The sequence below is a fragment of the Manacus candei genome, unplaced genomic scaffold (genome assembly GCF_025592945.1).
Source record: "Manacus candei isolate 608988 ecotype Guabito, Panama unplaced genomic scaffold, ASM2559294v1 h1tg000061l, whole genome shotgun sequence".
Lineage (NCBI taxonomy): Eukaryota > Metazoa > Chordata > Aves > Passeriformes > Pipridae > Manacus > Manacus candei.
The window spans coordinates 4,662,490-4,683,800 of record NW_026138109.1 but is presented as its reverse complement, the minus strand read 5'-3'; the positions used below and the strand labels follow the sequence as shown (position 1 = coordinate 4,683,800).

Sequence of the window (21,311 nt, the reverse complement as noted above, 5' to 3'; positions counted from 1 at the left end):
ATCATCTAGTTCCAACTACCCTGCCCTGGGCAGGGACACCTTCCACTAGACCACGTTGCTCAAAGCCCCATCCAGCCTGGCCTTGAACACTTCAGGACTATTCTAGGCAACTTGTTTCAGTGTTTCACCACACTCATGGTACAGAATTTCTCCCTCCTACCATATCTAAATCTACCCTTTTTCGGTTTGAAGCCGTTCCCCTCGTCCTATCTTTACATGCCCCTCTAAAATGTCTCTCTCCAGCTTTCTTGTAGATTTCCTCTTAGTAGTGGAAGGTGCTATAAGGTCTCCCCAGAGCCTTCTGCCATGAGCCTTGGACATGGAAAATAAGGTTATGATTGGTGAAGACAACATGGCTTCACTACAGGCAAATAGTACCTGACGAATTTGTTGTCCTTCGATGATGGAGTTACAGCAGTGGTACATGAGGGAAGAGCAACAGATATCATCTGCCTGGACTTGTGTGAAGCGTCTGACACTGTCCTGCAAGACATCCTTGTGTCCTACCTGGAGAGTCATGGTTTTGTGGGATGGACCACTTGGCAGATAAGGAATAGACTGGATGGTTGTGCTGAAAGGATTGTGGTCTAAGTGGAGACCAGTGACCCGTGCTGTCCTCAGGGGTCAGTGCTGGGGCCAGCACTGTTTAACATCTTTGTTGGTGACATAGACAGTGGGATTAAGGGCACCCTGAAAGTTTGCAGATGACACCAAATTGTGTGATGTGGTCAACACACTGGAGGGAAGGGATGCCACCCAGAGGGACCTGGACAGGCTTCAGAGGTGGTCTGTACAAACCTCGTTAGGTTCAACAGGGTGAAGTGCCAGGTCCTTCCCATGCGTTAAGAGAAGGAATAAAAATTCGGGCTGGGAGGAGAATGGACCAAGCCTAGCGCTGAGGAAAAGAACTGGCAGTGTTTGTGGACAAAAAACTCAACATGAGCCAGGAATGTGTGCTTGTAGCCCAGAAATCCAACTGTGTACGGGGCTGCATCCAAAGTAGTGTGGCCAGCAAGGCGAGTGACATGATTCTGCCCCTCTACTCTGCTCTTGTGAGACCCCACCTGGAGCACTGCATCCAGCTCTGGGGTCACCAGCACAGGAAAGGTGTTGACCCATTGGAAAGATCCAGAGAAGGATATTAAGTTGATCACAGGGCTGGAGCACCTCTCATATAAGAAAAGGCTGAGAGATCTGGGGCTGTTCAGCCTGGAGTAGAGAAGGCTCTAGTGAGACCTTATAGCACCTTCCAGTACCTAAAGGGGGCTTAAAAGAAAGCTGGACAGGGACTTTTCAAAAAGGCGTGTTGTGGTAGGACAATGGGGAATGGTATTAAGCTGAAGGAGGGTATATTTAGATTAGATATTAGGAAGAAATTCTTTATTGTGAAGGTGGTAAGGCACTGGAGTGCGTTGCCCAGAGAGCTTGTGAACTCCTCATCCCTGGAAGTGTTTGGGCCAGGTTGGATGGGGCTCTGAGTAACCTGGTCTAGTGGAATTTTCCCTGCCCATGTCAGGGAGGTTGGAATTAATATGATCTTAAAGGTTCCTTCCAACCCAAACCATTTTCTAATTCTATGATTCTTTTCTCCAGGCTGAACAACCCCTACTCTCTCAGCCTGTCTTCACAGGAGAGGTGCTTCAGCCCCCTGATCATCTTCATGGCCTCCTCTGGACTTGCTCCAGCAGGTCCATGTCCTTCTTATGTTGAGGACCCCAGAGGTGGATGCAGCACCGCAGGTGGGGTGTCATGAGGGCAGAGCAGAGGGGCAGAATCACTTCCCGTGACCTGCTGGTCACATAATTCTTTTGATACAAAGCAGGACACGTTTGGCTTTCTGAGGTGTGAGTGCACGTGGGTCATGTCCAGCCTCTCATCCACCAGAACCGCCAAGTCCTTCTCCTCAGGGGCTACTCTCAATCCATTCTCTGCCCAGCTGGTGTTTGTGCTTGGATTTGCCCAGACCCAGGTGCAGGACCATCACTTGGCCTTGTTGAACCTCATGAGGTTCATATGATTTCACTTGTTACATTTTAGAAAGGGTTCTGCAGCACCATGTGGGAAGGGAGCTCTTTGGATGAGAGGTCTATTGATCCCTGTGAGTATACATTGGTGCATTTGTTTACATAATTAGGATGAAGCTGACTAACCAGAAGAACATGATGGATTCAATTATATAACTGTGTGTAATGTGATTAAAGACTTTGGAATGTGCTTAAAAGCAAAAAGGAGAAACAATTACACATTACAATACAGGTTTGTTAGCTCCATCATTGTCTGTTCCCTTAAGGTGTGACATGTTTCTTCTAAGATATTTTCTTTTCATTCTCGTTAATAACCCTACAAAAAAATTTTCAATACCACCCAGATTTTTATTTGAGATATAGTAATATAGTACATTATTTTAAGCAGAAGGTGGAGAGGATAATTTTTCATGCTTAAAGAGGCACTTCTAAGTTTTTGTTGTATAATCAAATGGCTTCTTATTATAAAATGCTTGAATTGAGATGAAAAGACACCAGAACCCCATATTTTCTCCATTTGTTTGTTGAGTACTGTATGTATCATCCCACTGAGTCCTGCTATGATGAGCTCTGGCTCAGTTTTTGGCATTACCACATAAATTTCATTTATCCTCTTTTGCCCCTGTCCTTTTGGACCTTTAGTTAGTGAATTGTCCACATGCAATAAAATGGAGATGCTTAAATTAATGAGGTCTAGGTACCAGTAAATTTCTTAGAGGTAATATTTACAAACTTTCAATAGGAGGTTTAACTCCTCAGCAGTATCTCTTAAAAAAAAAAGTATTAAAAAAACCTTGTCAAAGTAATGAAATGGGGGGGGGGGGTTAAGACTTGCTTGACTTTCCACACTACCACCCTGCCTCTGACTCAGTCCTTTCTATAAACAATAAATCAATTTTAAGGCCATGGAGCAAATCCACCTTTGGCATAAGTTGACACAGTCCCATTGTTGCTCCCACTTACACAGCATAGACTATTGCCAAGCGCAGTTGTAATAGAACCTATCTGGAAATCTGACTCTGTCATTGTAGTCTTATTTTGCCAGATAGGTTTTTTTTATTTGTTCAGCTTCCTTAAACAACAAAACAGGGCTTTCCAGTTTGGAATTTGATCATTTAAGTCCCACTTAAACTGACAAAAAAGGGTTTTTAAAGAGATTCCTTTCAGGAGTGAATAGGATTCATTCATGTCCTGCACTTTCCATAAGATCAAGTGTTCAAATGGGCTATTATTTTAAGAAGCTACTGCCGTTATTGAAGCGAGGTGGGAGAGTGAGGGTGGAGGAATGATTTTGGAAAGGATTTACTTTGAAAAGTCTAAATGGTTGCACTTCCTTGTCCTAAAGTTATTTTGTCAGTGTGCCAGTCCATCACTGCCATGTTTGCATGTTTCTGCAAGGTACTGAACTAGAATTAAATGCTTTTGGCTATTAAGTGAAACAATAGATCTCTGTACATTTTTTTGAACTGCAACTGAATCAGCTGTTATTGAACAAAATGAGTCTGACAATAGCACAAAAAAGCTTTAGAAACCTCCATAGATTTGTTCTTTAAGGACTCTTTCACAAAACTATTGCCAATAGCAGTTAATGATATATTTTTGTTTGAAAGAGAATGTTCATCCCTTGCGGGCTGAACAAGAAATAAATTTTGGAGCATATTCCAACTGCAAATACTTTATATTTATTATGTACATAATATTCATTTTTGTTTTCTTCCTTTTGGATCTTACTGTATAAGGAGGTGGGATGAGTGGCATGCAGAACATCACTTTTCAAAAAGTAAATCAGGTTTTAATTACCTTTGAGAGAAAATGTTTCCTTGTATGTAATAATGTTTTATCTTAAGGTATTGGAAGATTACATAGAATCATAGAATGTGCTGAGTTAGAAGGGTCCCAGAAAGATCATCAAAGTTCAACTCCTGGCCCGTCACAGGACAACCCCAAGAATCACCCCATGTGCCTGAGAGTGTTATCCAAACACTTCATGAACTCTGTCAGGCTTGGTGCTCTGACCACTTCCCTGGGGAGCCTGTTCCTGTGCCCAACCACCCTCTGGGTGAAGAACCTTTTCCTGATATCCAACCTAAGCCTCCCCTGACACAGCTTCAGGCCATTCCTTTGGGTCTTGTCAATGGTCACCACAGAGAAGAGATCAATGTCTTCCCCTCCTCTTCCCCCCCCCCCCCCCATGAGGATGCTGAAGACTGTGATAAGATCTCCCTTCAGTCTCCTCTCCTCCAGGCTGAACAGACCAAGTGCCCTCAGTCGCTCCTCATACGGCTTCCCCTCAAGGCTCTTCACCATCCTTATTGTCCTCCTTTGGATGCTCTCTAAGAGCTTTATATCTTTCTTATATTGTGGTGCCCAAACTGCACACAGGACTCAAGGTGAGGCCGCCCCAGGGCAGAGCAGAGCGGGACAATCCCCTCCCTCAACTGGCTAGTGATGCTCTGCCTGATTCCCCCTGATTCCTCCAGGACATGGTTGGCCCTCCTGGCTGCCAGGGCACTGCTGACTCATATTCAACTTGTCATCAACCAGGACCCTCAGGTCCCTTTCCATCTCGCTACTTTTCACCATCTCATTCCCCAATCTGTACATACCTCTGGGATTGCCCCATCCCAGGTCTTACACTTGTCCTTGTTAAACTTCATATAGTTGGTGATTGCCCAGCCCTTTAATTTGTCCAGGTCTCTCTGCATGTTCTCTCTGCCTTTTGGGGAATCAACAGCTCCTGCCAATTATCTGCAAACTTACTTAGTATCCCTTCAAGTCTTGCATCCAAGTCATTTATGAAGATGTTGAAGAGCACTGGGCCTACAATGGAGCCCTGTGGAATCCCACTAGTGACAGGTCACCAGTCTGATGTCACCCCATTCACTGTAATTCTTTGCACCCAGCCCACGAGCCGATGAATAGACATGATGTATTCATCCATCTGTGATGGACGTTTTGTCCAGAAGGATATTGTGAGATACAGTATCAAAAGCTTTACTGAAATGCAAAAACGGTAAATCAACTGTCTTCACTTGATCAGCTAGGGCAGTTACATTGTCACAAAAGGAAATGAGGTTTGAAAAGCAGGACTTTTCCCTCATGAAGCCGTGCTGGCTGTGAGCAATGAATGCATTATCTTTCAGGTGTTTTTCAATACCTCCCAGAATAATCTTCTCTGTAACTTTACTAGGCACTCAAGTGAGACTGACAAGCCTGTAGTTTCAGGGTCATCCTTTTTGTCCTTCTTGAAAATTGGGACAGTGTTAGCCAGCTTTCAGTCCACTGGGACTTCTCCAGGTTCCCATGACCGTTCAAAAATCATCAAGAGAGGTTTTGCAGTGACATAGCTGCTCTTTGGATATTCTCATCTGAATCCCATCAGGCCTCATAGATTTGTAGGGACCCAGTTGGAGCAGCAGATCCCACATAAGTTCAGGGTCAACTGAGAGCTTATCATTCTTACAGCCGCAGTCCTCCAACTCAGGGCACTGGGTCTGCCTTAGCCAGTGAATCTTCAGTGTTGAAGACAGAGGCAAAGAAAGCACTAAACACTTCTGCCTTGTTTGTGACGTGACCATCCTCATCCTGCAATGGGCTCATGTTATTTCTGCACTGCCTTTTGCCCTTAATGTATTTAAAATAACTCTTTCTATTGTCCCCATGGTTCTATCCAGCTTCAGCTCCAACTGAGCTTTGGCCACATGAATTTTCTTCTTACAGTGGCAAGCAGCATCTCTGTATTGCTCCCACGCCATCTGACCTTACTTCCACTAGGCATACTCCTTCCTTTTTTGACTTAGCTCCAAAGGAAGATCCCTGCTCAGCCAAGCTGGCCTTCTGCCTCATCTGCTTGACTTTGGACATTTTGGAGTTGCTGCTCCTGTGTCTTTAGGAGGTGGCGCTTAAAAAGTGACGAGCACTGTTGAACCCCAACACTTTCAAGAGTGTTTTCCCAGGGAACTTTATGCACTAGTTCCCTGAGCAGCCTGAAGTCTGCTCTCCTGGTGTTCAGAGTTGAAGTTTTGCTGGCACTTATTCTCCTGTCAACAGACATTTTAATTTCAATTGTTTCATGGTTGCTGGGGCCAAGACAGCCACCAATCGCCCCTTCACTTAGGACACCCTCTCTGTTAACAAGCAACAAATCACCCTTTAATAGTTCTATATGGCCAGTAAGTCCAGTGGAGAGCGGAGCCTGACAGTAGACTGTTGTGGCTGAATGAAGTCACACTACCACTGAGTGCTGCTCTACTGGACGTTCTGGAACTTCAGTATGAACTGGAGTCCAGAGCAGCAAAGCAATGTCACCACTGACATTGCCAATGTGCTTTTCTCTGCTCCTTTAGCAGCAGAGTGCAGGCAACAGTTTGCATTCACCTGGAGGTGCATCCAACTAGGGGTCCTCAGTCTAACACCATGCTCTAGAAGATGTTTTTTTTGTACCAACTCTCTATCACCTCTTAAAAGTGTTTAAACACTTAAGTCAGGAAAGCGTATTAGCATACTGTCTTTTGAAAATCCTACCAGGATAGGAACCGCAAAAAAGGTCTACTGCCTGAGTATTGCCTGAGGATTGTCACATCTCCAGGAATGGAGTTCATTGGTGTTCCAGAGACCTGATTTTATCTCTGAGAAAAAAAATATTTTTAATATACTTTTATCACAGTGTTTAATTTATGATGGTCCAGATGGTCACAATAATGTCTAGGTTTCAGAATATGGACAAAGTAAGGAAGACCACAGGGATCTCAACCTGTGTTTTATCTCTAGCCAACAGATGGCTGAAATCTGGTTCTTATTCCAAAATTTCTTGTAAAGTTTATTTCCATGGGAGATTTGTTTGTAGGAGTGTTTTTTTCTCCAAATCTTTCCTGAAGTTCTTTTAAGGTTCAAATCATGATTGGTTTTTCTTTTTGTCCTCCCCTCGCCCTGCAGCATTGTTATGAATAGAATTTAAAATGTCGATATTAATTTTCCTGAAAAATTGCTTTCCACTTCAGACAAACACTTAGAAATTCTAATGATACCATAGGCCATGGTTGGACAAAGTTGTCTGCTGCCAGGATGCTAAATTGGGCTAATTAAATTTCTATTACACTCAGTATGAGCTAATTGTTAATGGTTAATGTATAGTGAGAGGAAATGCTCTTATATCTGTAACAGAGGAGCAATACTTAACTTTGATTTTATAATTTGGCAATACATGAAAAAATCCACATTGCGTACAATCATGCAGGCTTTTAAATGAGATCCACAAAGTGGAATTTGGGACAGTGGTTTGTTCCTGGCTCTTGACTGAGACTAATTTCTGATGGTTTTGAGCATGTGACCCCTCACTTAGACTTGGAGACTTCATGATTCGCTTTTAGCTCTTACCTGTACTTTTGAGGGGACTTGAAATCAACATCATTCAGGTTCTATAATACACATTTTGGAAGCAACTTTTATAAGACATTTTAGCATTTTTATACCTTTGTGTTACTAAAAAAGAAAAAGAGAAGAGGCCATCTTTTAAAGAGACAGAAATTAATAGTCTTCAGTTGGATTTCCTCTTCGGAAGGGCCCCTGTACACGTGTTTGGATAGCCTGTGAGCCTCCTGCTCAGGTAGGATTGACCAAACCTGTAATGCAGCATCAGGCAGCTGCTGGAATTCCCTGCAAAGCAGCTCCCTTCGCAGAGTTGCCAAATACCCAGATTTTACCAGACTTGGCCAGCTTTCAACAACAACCTTGTCTGTTGCTTGGATCAGAGCATAGCCTGGATGGTTGGAAGTTTTTGTAAGCCTGGGTCAAAACAGCTGCATTTTGGCTCATGCAGAGGCAGAACACAGCGCCCCAATTCCCATGGGGAACATGAGGCTGCTCCTTGCACTCGTCCTGTCTGAGCTGGCAGGAGAGCCACGAGGGAAGCATTCCTCTCGTGAGTTGGGCCAGAATCAGGCTCTTTAAGGCTGGAGGGGACAGGGTTAAGGCTGCAGTTGTTTTTCAGATTTATATCTACATAATGGGCTGCAGTTGTTATACATGTTTTTCAAATACTTATGCAACCAAATGAGCTTTATGTGTAGATTTTAATTATGCCCACTGGCTGCTACTGGCTTAGAAATGTACTCTAATCTAGGAGGGGAAAGGCAGCCAAAACAGAGCAATGTGCAAATGTGGAATTTATTTAATTTATTTTTTTTTAACTTCACACTGAGGTCTCAGGCAACAGACTATGCTGGTGGCTGCTTATTTAGTGGGCTTATATGTCACTCTGTTTTCTGCTACGTGCTTTACAGGTGCATTGTGTGTTAGGAAAATACTAAAGGAAAACTCTGAAGTTGCCTTTTTCTGCACACATCTGTATTCCAGTCCCTACTCCTCTTCAGAAATGTGGAATCTTAAAAGTTTCAGTAGTATAGTTATTCTGAAATACAAAATAAAATATATGGCCATAATAATTTAAAAAGTTTTAAAAAAACCCAAATATTAAGAGGTCTTACTAAGCAGTGGTCTTGGAAGAATGTGTTACTAGTAGATTGATTACTATAAGTACATACTATTTGCAATTCTCCCGTGAAGTAAGAGAAGTTCACTTTTTACAGTTTAATAAAAAATAAATAAACCAAATAGTTCTGTTGCTTCAATTCTGAAGAGATGTGGAGAATTGTAAGTGTAAAAGGCACAGAAATATCAAACACAGCATATAACCCTGAGCTATCCTTTGTCAACGTACCTCATGTTCCATAAGGATATCCACATTCTTTTCTTGGAGCACTACATGCAGTTCTTAAGCCTTGCTGGATTTTCATGCAACAAAAATATTTTTTTAGATTAACTTTTACTCAATTGCTCTCAAGCTTTCCAGCCTTTTTCTGGCCTCTTGTTATGCCAACATGGTTTGAGATTTCCTTGCTTTAATATTCATGACTTTTCATGTACTAAGGTGATTATTAGCATTTGCTTGCCTCAGGCAGCAATAGTGAGTGAGTTGTGTTGGAGGATGAAGGTCAGGGGAGACGCTAGTCATTGCTCTCATTGTTGGGCTTAATTTTAGCTTTGAACTCTATCTGGCTTAGCAAGACAGCACAGCAGATGACTGGCTGGTTTTACCTAACTCGGAGAAGAAGTTATGTTGATCTGGGCACATCCAGGGTATCCTCAGGGATTTCACCCTGTGCTAAGAAGATACTGTGCTAGAAGGCATCCATATATTGAGACGATGACTGTGCATCTGTTTGGACTTTATATGTGGGATGTGGTCTTAAGGAAGCTATCAGAAGGAATCTTCCCTAGTCCTCTCTCTACCTTCCTCACCCCTCTGTACTTGGCTTTGGAGGCTCAGGCCACTGAGCAGATTTCTAGGCTCTTTAAGTGTTTGAGGCTTCACTGTTGTACTTTGTTCATTTTTCTACCCTACAAGTCCAAAACTAAAAAAACTGGCAAAACTTCAGACTTTATGTCAACACCTAGGAGTGCCCTGGAGATTGACCTTGCAGAATCTCTGTTGCAATTTGCTGACATCAGTTAGTGGGGGACTTTAAAAATGGACACCGTGCAAGAAACTTCATATGATAAATCTAAATTGTGAGCGCTTATGTTTACAATTAATGGTACATGGAAGAAAAGTCTATACATTTCAGACTTGAAGTGGGAGTTTGTGTTAATGCAGTAATAGAGTTTGCCAAAGAAAACTGTATATGAAAATGGAACTGCTGGAGCACAACCTGAGAACGAAAAATATAAAGCTGCTGGGGATCCCAGAAATCTCTCTGAAGAGCAGCTGGGTGGATATTTTTGCTGAGTTTGAAGGCTAAAGTCAGGAGTTTGTAGCTTGCCAGCTCCTGTGTTGCATGATGCAATGGCTTCTTTTCTAATAAGAAAACAGCCTTTAAACAGGCTTGCCTTTTATTAATGTCCTATACCTCGAGGTGTGTATGATTGAAACAAGACTTTTCATGCTATGATGAAAAGCTGGAAACTTTATATGAAAACTGCATTTGTTTTGGTTTTGGGGGGGGGGTGGGTTTGTTGTGGTTTTGGTTGGTTGGGTTTTTTTTTGGTTTGGTCTAGTTTTTGGGGTTTTTTTAAAGCTGTTCCAGAATACAAGCTAACACAGAAGTGGCATGCAGGGTTTTTACCAGAGGGTTCTATGTGTTTTGGGGAAGGGCAAATGCCATCTCATGTTAAAATAGAAGAACACAGTCTGTGTGCAGCACTTCACTTTGCAGTGGAGGGTGCTAAAGGGGAGAGTGGGGGAAAAAAAAATCCTCTCACAGCTGCTAGTAAATCCATACTTGCCAATGTCAACTTCTTAAAATCTTAACCTGCCTGCACTCTAGAAGTTGTTTCTAGCAACTCATTGACTGAATGTCTTAAAACTCTGAATACTTAATTTTCCCAGTTTGTACTGATACCAGCTCTGACTTAAACACAAAATGTGTTTCCTGTAACTGTTTTTCCTAAGCTGATTTTTGCACTCTTCTGACTGCATGTATGTGAGTGACAGGATAATGACATGGACTGCCAGCATTATTGAAAAGCCACGTTTGTGACATTTACTCTTAGGAGGAGATGAAATGGGTGCAGTGTGAAGCTATAATTTTTATTTAAAAAAAATATCAAAAAACTAAATAACTGGTAAGTATTGATGGCAATTACCTGCAGATGTCTGATTTTCTTTTAAGGCAGTCTGATCTGCCAAACATGTCATCTGTATGGCTCCTCCATATTTAAATGACTGGCTGTTCATAAGACATTTATTGTTTCAAATGAGTGACTGTATCTTATAATGCAGTCAGGAAAAGACAAAGATTCTTTTACTTTCATAGCAAAACATTCATAGTTTAATCTCAGTTTTTCAGTTTAAGGTGAAATTCTACATGCTGTTCCTTCCTTTTCACTGAGAGGATTCATGCATCTGTGCGGTGTGATGGAACAGTAAAGGCAGCTTTGGTTTTCAGCAGGTTTTGCTCCCTGTATCAGCTCATCAACCTCACAGTTACCTACCTACGTGTGCTGATGCAAGGAAGAAGCAGAACCAGGCATGTCCTATCCATAGAAACATAGTCCTTGCTGAAACAGCAAGTTACTAGTTTGCTGAGAGCCCTCTCTGGTTTGGGAGGGGAAGGCAGAAAACACCTCCAGTTTCAGGACCACTCTGGGACTTTCCCAGTCTTTTAATATGAAGATGATAATTTTTCTATTAATTAGATTCAGGATGTGTCAAAAAGGTCTTACTTTCAAAATTGTTTTTATGCTGATAAAATCTCAGGCCCTTCACGGGTAAGTAAACTGTATTCTGCAGTGACTGGTCATGGTGCTACACGTGAGAGGAGACCACACTGGTCTTCCTTCTGCATGACAGCATTTCTTCATGCACAGAATGTGCTGCTCTAGTGGTAACTCATGGCCCTTTCTCCTCCTCCAGGTCAGATCCTTGGGAACTTTAGCATTTTTGCCACTCAGCCTGGGGTGGAAACCAATCAAAAGCCAGATATCATCTACTGAATATTTTTTTGCTGTCATTATCAAAGTGGGAATTGAGGCTTTGAGGGACAATAGGCATGGTAAGCAAGGTGCTGCTTCTAAAATGTATAAAAGCTCAAGTCAGTGCAGAAAGCCAGGTTATCAGTAAGTCTCTTTCTGGCTGAGATAGATGGTGAATTGATTGCCTGTCTGATCTGGTAGCAGCGAAGCTTGAGTATCTTCCATTTCTATATGGTTTTTTAAATTAGCATTACAAAAACTCCAAGCAGCTCTGTATCTTTATTTTATCAATCTTGTTTATTTGTGTGAAGGTATTGGTCAGTTGGGAAACTATAAATCATCAGACTGTTGGCGGGGAAGTTAAACTTTTTAAAAGTCAACAAAGGGTTGACATCCATTAGAAAATGAAGAAGAATGATCTGTCTTGGGGAGGGATGTTTTTACTCAAAATAAACCTTGACAATGCGTGTATGTGAGTTCACAGTGTATTTCAAACATTCTTGCACTTAAAATATTTTCAGAGCACTCAGATTAAAATGAGAGAGAACAATAGTATTATATGCTTGCATAGAAGTTTGACTGTGTTCCAAGTTTGTCATAATAGGAAATAGCAAATACAATATTCACTTAGCATCCATAATTCAACCAAATTCTTTATTTGCTTTGGATTTCGGTAAGTAATGTGTCAGACTACTTTCAGGCCCTGGAGAAAATCTGTGTTACAGAGAATGATAATTTTGCCTAGAAAAAAAATTCTGGAGCTTGACCTTGCCAAACAGAGCTTGAACCCTCTGATTGTGTGTAATTTTTCTGCTTTTTTCTCCCCTGTTTTTCTTTTCACAGATGAAAATTTCCTTATTGGAAGGTTACTGTCTTAAATTGAGACTGGATATTTATTTTTTCTTATTTTATGACATTCCACTCTACTTTTGTGACACTTTCCCTAGATATATGGACCACCCGGTTGTTTTAAGCCAGCTGTCAAAATAATATTCAGTAAGAGGATTGTGCTCAGTTTTGCAGGAAGTAGCTGTGCAAGTGGTTAAGGAGAACCTGGATATAGCAGACCCATGTCTTGTTGCTACCTTAGCAAGTCTAGTCAGTTCCAGTTTTACAAGTCTAACCCCTAAATGTGGATTATTTCTGTTCTTCTACCTGTGGTGTAATGATTTGTAAAGAAATGTTTTATGTGAGCTAAGTAGTAAAATTTAGGGTGCTCTTCTGAGTTAAATTGGCATTTAAATAATTGCTGGAAACACTCAGTCTTCTAGGGAAGACTGGCTCTATCTGAACTATTATGCTTTGTCTGTCTGATGCTGGTTAAAGAAGTCTTTATTCCCTTGCTAACTTGCCTTTGCAACCAAAATGTGGAAAAGGTTCTTTGCCCTGAAGAAGGGACAGCTTTGTTTAGGACAGTTGTAAGTGCTTCACCAGCTGACATCTCCTATCTGTAAGAAATCTGCTGTTTAAAAGTAGTTCAGGGATGTCATACACAGCTGTCTCCTCTGTTCAGTCATAAAAAGCATCTATCAGTGTGAGTTTTTTATTTGAGTAACATTTCAGGTCAAGAAATTTGAGGTCCTGATAAGACTTTGAGGTGATAGTCTTGTAGCTGCTCTCCAGTTGACCTTGAACTCGATGAAGTTTTGCTGTGAGTTCGCTCTTATTCTCAAGATCTGTTTACTCCAGCTAGACTTTGCATTCCTCTCAAAGAACATAATTTTCTACTTTGCCTTGTTAGCGACTGAGTAATTATGAGACCTCTATGTTCCCAGTTGGAAAAATCAGTGTCAACCAGCTGATCTTTATAATCTGATGCAGAGGTGGGTCTTGAATGCTGACTTGCTTAATTTCTGTATCCAGTGGCTGGTGTATCCAGTGAGAAAATCAGTGCTCCTCTACTGCACTGAAAAGTCTGGATACAATAATAAAAGATCATCCTGCCCCTCAGGAAGAATAAAAATGTTTTACAGCAATAAAAGAAATCTATCTCAAATCACTTCAGGCTGGGGTATCAAGATGTGGCTCTAAGTCATAATACCAGGCTTATCTATTGTGAAGGGAAAATGAACTATGTCATAATGGGATTTTAAGCTGAATGAGAATCCAACCCTCAGTGTGGCCCTTCGTCCAAATCAGGCCTTATATGTTTGTTTTTGTTTGCCTAAGTCATTGCACAACCAGGAAATGGGAGGAAAAGTTGTTTGCTTTCATATCAAGGGAAGTTTATTCATGGAAGATGCAACTAAAATGGACCACTGCTTAAGGCATCCAGATGGTGAGAACTCCAGTGTTTGGAAACCTGCAGCTTTTGCCTCAAATATTTTTAGGAAATTATGTGGCTTGTAAAGAATTATTCGGTACTGAAATGAATGTCTACAGGCTTCTTTGTTTCAAGAGCCTCCCTTGCTACACAGGAGTCCTCAGTATCTACTACTCACTTGTTTGGGTTTGCAGATTTTTTTGTTTGTTTTGTTCTAGGTGGGTTGTTTTTTGTTTGTTTGGGGTTTTGGGCTTTTTAAGTTAAAAAGAAAAAAGCAGAATTAACTTTAAAATCAGAATTACTCCTTCAGGGGAAGTTTTTGCCCAACGCTGTAAATACTCGGACTTAAATATGACTGTAATAGGTTCATCCCAGTCTGGAGTCATTGTCCTCTCTCTCTCTGTCTGTCATGCAGGGCTAATTTTCTGGTAAAAGTTCTAAGCAGCGATACCCCCCATTCCCCTCCCAATTGCTTTTCGATTATTAAGAAAAAATGTCTCACTACAGGTTTATGTGACAGCAGAGGTAGAAGGATGAAGGGAGGAGACACAGCAAGCACTTGTGAGGGAGCTGTAGCAGCCCAATGCTCTGTGACTTTGGTCACTGTAAAAATGCTTGAGAGTTAAACCTTATCATCCTCACTTTTCACGGGACTTTCCAGTTAGCTTCTGTATTTTTCCTTTCATTAGATCTTTACATCCGTCATCTGTGTTCTCTCACCTTCAAAACCACCTGTTCTGCTTAGAGATGATGTTTCTTTCATCCTATTAGTTTGGGAGAAGCAATATTTTTAATCAGGCTTTTTTTCCTCTAAAATATTTTTGGCAATGTGAAATGAATCATCTGCTTTGTGTGATGACTTGTTGGGAACTGCCATGGGAATTATTTTCATTGGTAGGATTAATGCATTCATAGGAGTGTGACCTGAAAAGAGTTAATTTTTCTTCTCTCTGATACTTTTTTGCAGTCTGATTTTACCTAAATAAAACTTCTTTAACACTTGCATATTCATGTTGCATTTGGCACCATCCTACACAGTCTGTCTGTAAAACCTCAGTGCCCCAGATTTAGCCAAGTTATTATTATTCAGGTATTTATTATTGCTATGAATATTGTCAAGTGTAAGTTAGCCAAGTGCGTGCTTCACAGCCTTCCTAATATATAAGTGCATTTGGTTGTATTTTGTAACTACGCAAATGTATCTGAATTTGGTATTTGCTGGTATGTTGTGCTGGCTAAATTAGAGGTGTTGGAATTTGTCAGACTCCTGTTGTGTCCCTGTCCCAGCAATTTTCCCAGAGCCTGAGAAACCACTTCTTCTAAAGAAGAATGTTTACACAACTTTGCCTTGGTCACTGAGTACATGAAGTTTATATTTTGAATGACCAGAGAACAGACAGCAGCAGTGCTTCTTGCACTCTTGGAAGTGTTAACTCTTCAGTTTGTTTATGGCAGTAGCAAGCATGAGAAGAGCACACAGAATATTTTTATATTTGCAGGGAATAGTTCAAAGCTTAAGCACTGCCTGTCTACCATTTGCAATTGGTAGCAGCCAGTGTGGAAGGACTCCTTCTAGGAGGTGACATGGTTGTTGTCCTTGACAGACGACTCTGTTTCAGGAGCTCTCCTGTTTTCATTAATTCTCTATTCTTTGCCAGCTCTTGTCTTTAGGTCTTTTTCTCTGCTGAGTTTTCAAGAAGGCTGCAAAGAAGTCATGGCTCAGAGAAACACTGTTGCAGTTCACATACTATGTGCCCGAAATATTCTTTTCATTCCTGCCTGCTGTTCCAAGTTTCCCTGGTTAGCAGGCTGAACTTCCAATGTTAGTTTTAGCACTTAGAGGAAGCAGTTGTTCAAAATGTAAACTCTTAAGTACAGTAGTTGGTGTGGCTCCACGATTTATGATGTTCTCTTTAGATTCCAGGGGAATGTTGTTAAAAATTTAATGTCTTCTTTAAAAGAGATTAGAAACCATCCCAAGAATACTGGCTCTTTCAGTCTGGGGCATGTTGATGAAGGTCATAACTTTTTGCACACAATGTAATAGCAATTGGAAGTGTTCTGTCTTGGATTTGTTTTTTACCTTACTTCCACTGAAAAACTGTGTATATCAGGCTGATATTGGTAGGACCCACGTGGTAGCAGTATGTCTGCTGGTACTGTGCCCATATCTTATGACTTGACAATGTCGGCATGCTATGCCTCAGGAGGATATAACCAACAGTGTTTTCAGAAGCTTTTCCTTCATTTTTGCAAAAATGAAGTCAGCAGCACCTCTATAGGCCTGCTTCTGTGAATTTTAAGGTGCCCAACATGAGGATATCAAACATGAACCTTCAGCTGAAAAAAGGCTCTCAAATTCAGTGTAATTTCTTCAATTTGTTCTGTAATTATGTCTTGGGTAATTGATGCTGTAGAGTGTATCCTGCCACAGTGTGGTTGGTAACCTCTGCAATTTTCCACTGTTTAAACAAGCAGGTGCTTGAGGTGATCAGCAAAACCAAAAGTGGAAAAAATAGATCTCTGGTATAGTCTCACAAATAATCAGTAGCTTTGATTTTTCCTAGTGATATAGTAAAGTGTTTCCCCCCGCCTTGTACACGAAGGGAAAATGAGCTCTTTGAAGGGCAGTGCAGAAGCACAACTTGATTTAGTTTAATTAAGGAATCATAGAGCCAATTTTTAGAGGAACTAAATTTTGTTCACTGAAAGGGGAAAATCAGCATGGACTAAAATGACTAGAGCAAAGTCAGTTATTTTGAATGTTTTCTTTATTAATTCCCCAAGCCCAGGCATTTTTTGGGGATATATTACACCACTAGGGATGTTAGTTTACAAATTGCATGGAACTAGAGGCACATAAGGTATATGGTATAGGTTAATGACACAGCAACCTGTGTAAAATAATAGAAACATTGAGTTGTTCAGGTTAGAAAAGACCTCTAAGGTCATCATGTCCAGCCATTACCCAGCACTACAAGTCCACCACTAAACTGTGTCCCCTCTCAAGTGTCACATCTACACATCTCTTAAATACATCCAGAGCCTTCCATAGATGGTGGCACCACCACTTCCCTCGTCAGCCTCTTCTGATGCTTGACAACCCTTTTGATCAAGAAATTTTTCCTAATGTCCGATCTAAACCTCCCCTGACACACCTTGAGGCCGTTTCCTCTTGTCCTGTCACCAGTTACCTGGGAGAAGAGACCGACCCTCCTTTCAGGGAATTGTAGAGAGCAATAATGTCTCCCCTGAGCCTCCCTTTCTCCAGACTAAACACCCACAGCTCCCTCAGCTGCTCCTCATGGGACTTGTTCTTTAAATCCTTTATCCAGCTTCATTGCCCTTTGCTCGACATGCTCCAGCACATCAACATCTTTCTTGTAGTGAGGGTCCTCAAGAGGAACACATTGTTTGAGGTGTGGTATGAAAGTATGGCTACAAATACTTTTGTTGCACCATCTCGCTTTCAGAAGTATTATCTTCTTGGGAGGCAGTGGAGAGATGCCAAAAGGTGTAAGGACAGGGAGGAGAGAACTTGCCAGTATGTGGTTTGTGAGTGAAAGGAGATCTTAATAAAATAAAAGTGACATGTAAATGCTCTCTTCCAGTTTTCACCTGGCAGCCACGAAAGGGCATGCAGAATGCCTCAGGATCATGGTGACACATGGTGCAGATGTGACAGCCCAGGATGGTGCAGGTATGCCTCTCTGAACCTATACAAGTAGCTTAATACACTTGAGTTACTTATGTAGTTCTTGATGTGCAGAGTGAAACTGCAGATTTGACAACATTGCTTTTCCCCACACACTCTATAGGAAAAGCAGTTGTAACACTTGCAGGTTTAGGCATACTTGCTTTCCTGCACAGAGAATTCGGATTCTGAGGTCCTAAAAAGTATAAAATCCTTAAAAACTTTTGTCCTAATACTATAGATTTCAGCATTTGCAGTGGACTCCAGATGTAAAATAGTTGCTCAATTTTTTAAAAATTGTTGTTTTTAAGTTAAAAAAAAATCATTTTCCCCAACTCTTTTTATTGTTGTAGGTTACATCAAGACCGTCAGTGTTGCTTTTATGTTTATCCAAGCTATTAACCCCATTAACTTTACAGGAGTTGCAGTAAGACATTTCCTCGGGATTATGACATAGTGAAAACAGCTGATACAGGCCAAAACAGAGCTGAGAGCTATTAAGTATGCTGTTTCAGTTCTCAGAAGTCCTATGCCTTAATTACTACCCCCCTAGGAGAATGATGGGAGCTGAATTTGAAACTGGCGAACTCTTCCTAATAGATTTCAGTTGACACTGTGGAATCTGTGGCCAGCATTTTCCCTGTCTAGCTGAGCACCTGGAAAAGCCATCAGCTTTCTGTCTCTCTAGTAATGATCTGTAAGTGTTGGGTTCATGGGTTCTGTTTTGGCCACTGACTGCAGCCTGAGGGAATTTCTGTCATACATGTAAATGATTTGCCCCTGTAAGGAAGTGTCTGTGATACTGGAAGAAGCATTCATATTTTACCCAATGATAACAGAATATATGTACCTGATGCAGACTGTTATTCAGGATTCATACTTCATCTTGCCTCAGGATTTATTAGTTGTTTGGATAGTAAGAGGTTGCCTGCCTACTTTCACCTGAGAGTATCAACCCAGTGTTCATTAGGGAAATCCTTGTCTGTAAAAGTCACCTTATTTGCAATGAGAGTTTACTGTCACAAGTGGCTTTGTCTTTATTGAGTACTAAATCTTGCCTCCTTCTTTTCTTAGTTTCATGGATAATTTGTTCTTTTGATGTCTTGGCCTGTTTAATTTTTCAGATGGTCTGTAAGATGAAGCTGGAGGAGAGACTGCAGTCTTTCATCATAAATCTGTAGTCAGTAAATCACTGTATTGCATAGCTAAATATGAGCTCATGGGTGCTAAAAAAGTTAACTGCAATGCGAACTGATGTAGACCTGTGCTTGATATGTGCTCGTAGCTGCTGTATAAAATAACTGAATAGGGAATCTGTGAGACACAAACTAAAGTAAGCCTATGTTTGAGTCTTCTTCTACATGCACTTCATGGATTATACAAATTTATTGTCGTGGTAGCTGGTGAATTTGGCATGTTTTACTCTTGGTGCTGGGTTATTTTTCATTGCCACATGGCAGAAATCATGAAGACACTGACAGACATCTTTGTGCAGTGAGGCTGAGTAATACAGAAAAATTGTTTTCTAAGACACAAGGCATAACAATCTTAGACTTACTTCTGCCAAGATATAGTCTGACACATTGTTTGTGTTACTCCTTTATCTGAAGCAAGACATTAAGATTATTCTGTTACCTGCCTGAACAACAGTCTATTGTAAAGACATTCCACTTGATGTAGGTTTTTATTTTATTTTCTCTACCCTTACTTTTTATTTGTCATGATAGGAACAAGATGGATAATTCAGGATCTTGCCTTTGACATGGAAGAGCTTATTCCTCTGCTTTGGCATGATTGAATAATTAATTTGCTTTCCTTTTATTCATTTAGGACACAGTGCTTTACATCTTGCAGCAAAGAACAGCCACCCTGATTGCATCAAGAGATTACTTCAGGTAAAGTAAAAGTTAAATTAATTTTAATTTTTGAAATTTTCATTTGGGTCCACTAGACATTGACACATTTCCTGCTAATAATCTGCACCACACTGCTATACTGTTGTCCTATCTCCTTGACATCAAGAGAGGCAAATCAAGAATTTTAACATAAAGAGTTTAAAGATTCTTCAGGCACTGTGAACGGATGATAGAGAACAATGTGGTATCTTTCCTGAGTGGTCTACAGACAGAGTTTTCCATGTACAGCTGATCTAACATAGCTGGGCTGGGTTTCAAGCAGGTTGCAGCTTCAGTCCAATTCCCGTGTTTTGTCTTTGTGGTTGGATGACTTGGAATTAGGTAGATTTGAGAGTTACAGGGGAAAAGGGTTTTTTGCTTCTGGGGGGGATTCTGATATTGTTCCACTAGAATGCTTTCTGTCTGTTCACCATAGAAACATTTGTCAAGTTTAAGTCAAAGAGAAAAGAAACCAAAGTAGTTTAGATCCTAAAATATGTAAATAATCAAATCCTCCATGAAATGAGGTAAAGAACAGTAAGGGATTAGAAAGGGAGTTGAGAGAATGGGGGAAAAAATAAGAAAAAGAAAATTGAAGATTAATAGAAGATTCTCATAGTGTTGAAGCTGAAGATGTGCATTAGTAAGCAAAGACATTGTCCATCTCAGCTCTCATTTCAGTAATAGTGGTAAGTTCATGGCAGTGATCACAGGAATGGAACAGGTTTTTTCTAAGTTTGGAGTTATGTGTAAGTATCAGAAGAAATAGCGAATACAGACTGAGACTACAGATGAAATAATTAATAACAACCCAATGGTACAGAAAGAGAATGGATCTCATATCCCAACCTCTAAACTGTTCTTGCCTGGTTACCTCAGGGCTCTCCAACTGTCCTGCGACTGGTCCCTGGCAATGTTTCTGGCAACACTGATCCCCACCTCAGTATGTTGCAAGCTGACTTCTCTTACTCGTCCACACCTGGGAAGGGTTGTCATTAGCCACCGAGGCTCATTTCATCGCCGGTTTCTACCGCTGCCGATGCCAACCCATTTACAGCATAAACAGCACCATCAGGCCGTCACTGGTGGTATCGCAGGCAGCAATTAATGTGTGTTTAATACTAAGTATCTGCTGCCCTTTCACGTTCTTGCTACAACCACAGAGTGCTTTTGTTGGTATTTTGTTGTTGATATTTTTCTGGTTTTGTTACAATATGCAGATTTCCAAATATGTTCACAAGTGCAAGCCCACTGGTAATATTTTCCAGTACTTCGTGCTCTTAGGATTGCCTTCTTACTTCTGGGGACCAAAGTGTACGTGTGAGGAATGTCTAACTAGTGTTGAACTAAAACAGGCTAAATAATTATTTTACACAGGCAGAATCTCAACATTTTTTTTACAGAATGCAGTAATCTATATGATTTTTCTAGAGAATCATAGGTGTGTTGGAGGCAATGCTACATTTAAAAGTAAAAAGTTATAATGTTTGGTTTTCAGAAACCCATAATTTCAGGGTCCTGTCTTCTTCTGTCTAAAGAAAAGTGTTTGAGCTGTTGAAGGGTTTACAGAAGAAGTCCTGTGAGGAGCAGCTAAGGGAGCTGGAGCTGTTTAGCCTGGGAGAAAGGAGGCTCAGGGGAGACCCTATTGTGACTGGTCAAGAGGAAACGTCCTCAAGTTTGGATAGGGGAGGTTTAGGTTGGATATTAGGAAGAAATCCTTTACTCAGAGGGTAGTGAGGCACTGTAACAGGTTGCCTAAAGAAGCTGTGGATGCCCCATCCCTGAACACCCCAGTTCAAGGCCAGGCTGGATGGGGCTCTGAGCAGCCTGATTTGGTGGAAGGTATACCTGCCCATGACAGGGGGTTGGAACTAGATGATCTTTAAGGTGTCTTCCAACCCAAACCATTCTGTGATTCTATGATTCAATGAAATAAAAAAAAATGCAAGACTAATTGCCTTAGG

General features: G+C 41.0%; 1 protein-coding gene across 3 annotated transcripts in view; it reads left to right on the top strand.

The window, feature by feature from the left end:
- RAI14 (retinoic acid induced 14) overlaps positions 1-21,311 on the top strand; it is an 88,333-nt gene that overhangs the window by 51,990 nt on the left and 15,032 nt on the right. For all 3 annotated transcript variants that reach the window (XM_051804739.1, XM_051804737.1, XM_051804738.1), the window contains exons 4-5: positions 17,370-17,458; positions 19,283-19,347. In XM_051804739.1, coding sequence (XP_051660699.1) covers positions 17,370-17,458; positions 19,283-19,347 — 154 coding nt within the window. The remainder of the gene's footprint in view (positions 1-17,369; positions 17,459-19,282; positions 19,348-21,311) is intronic.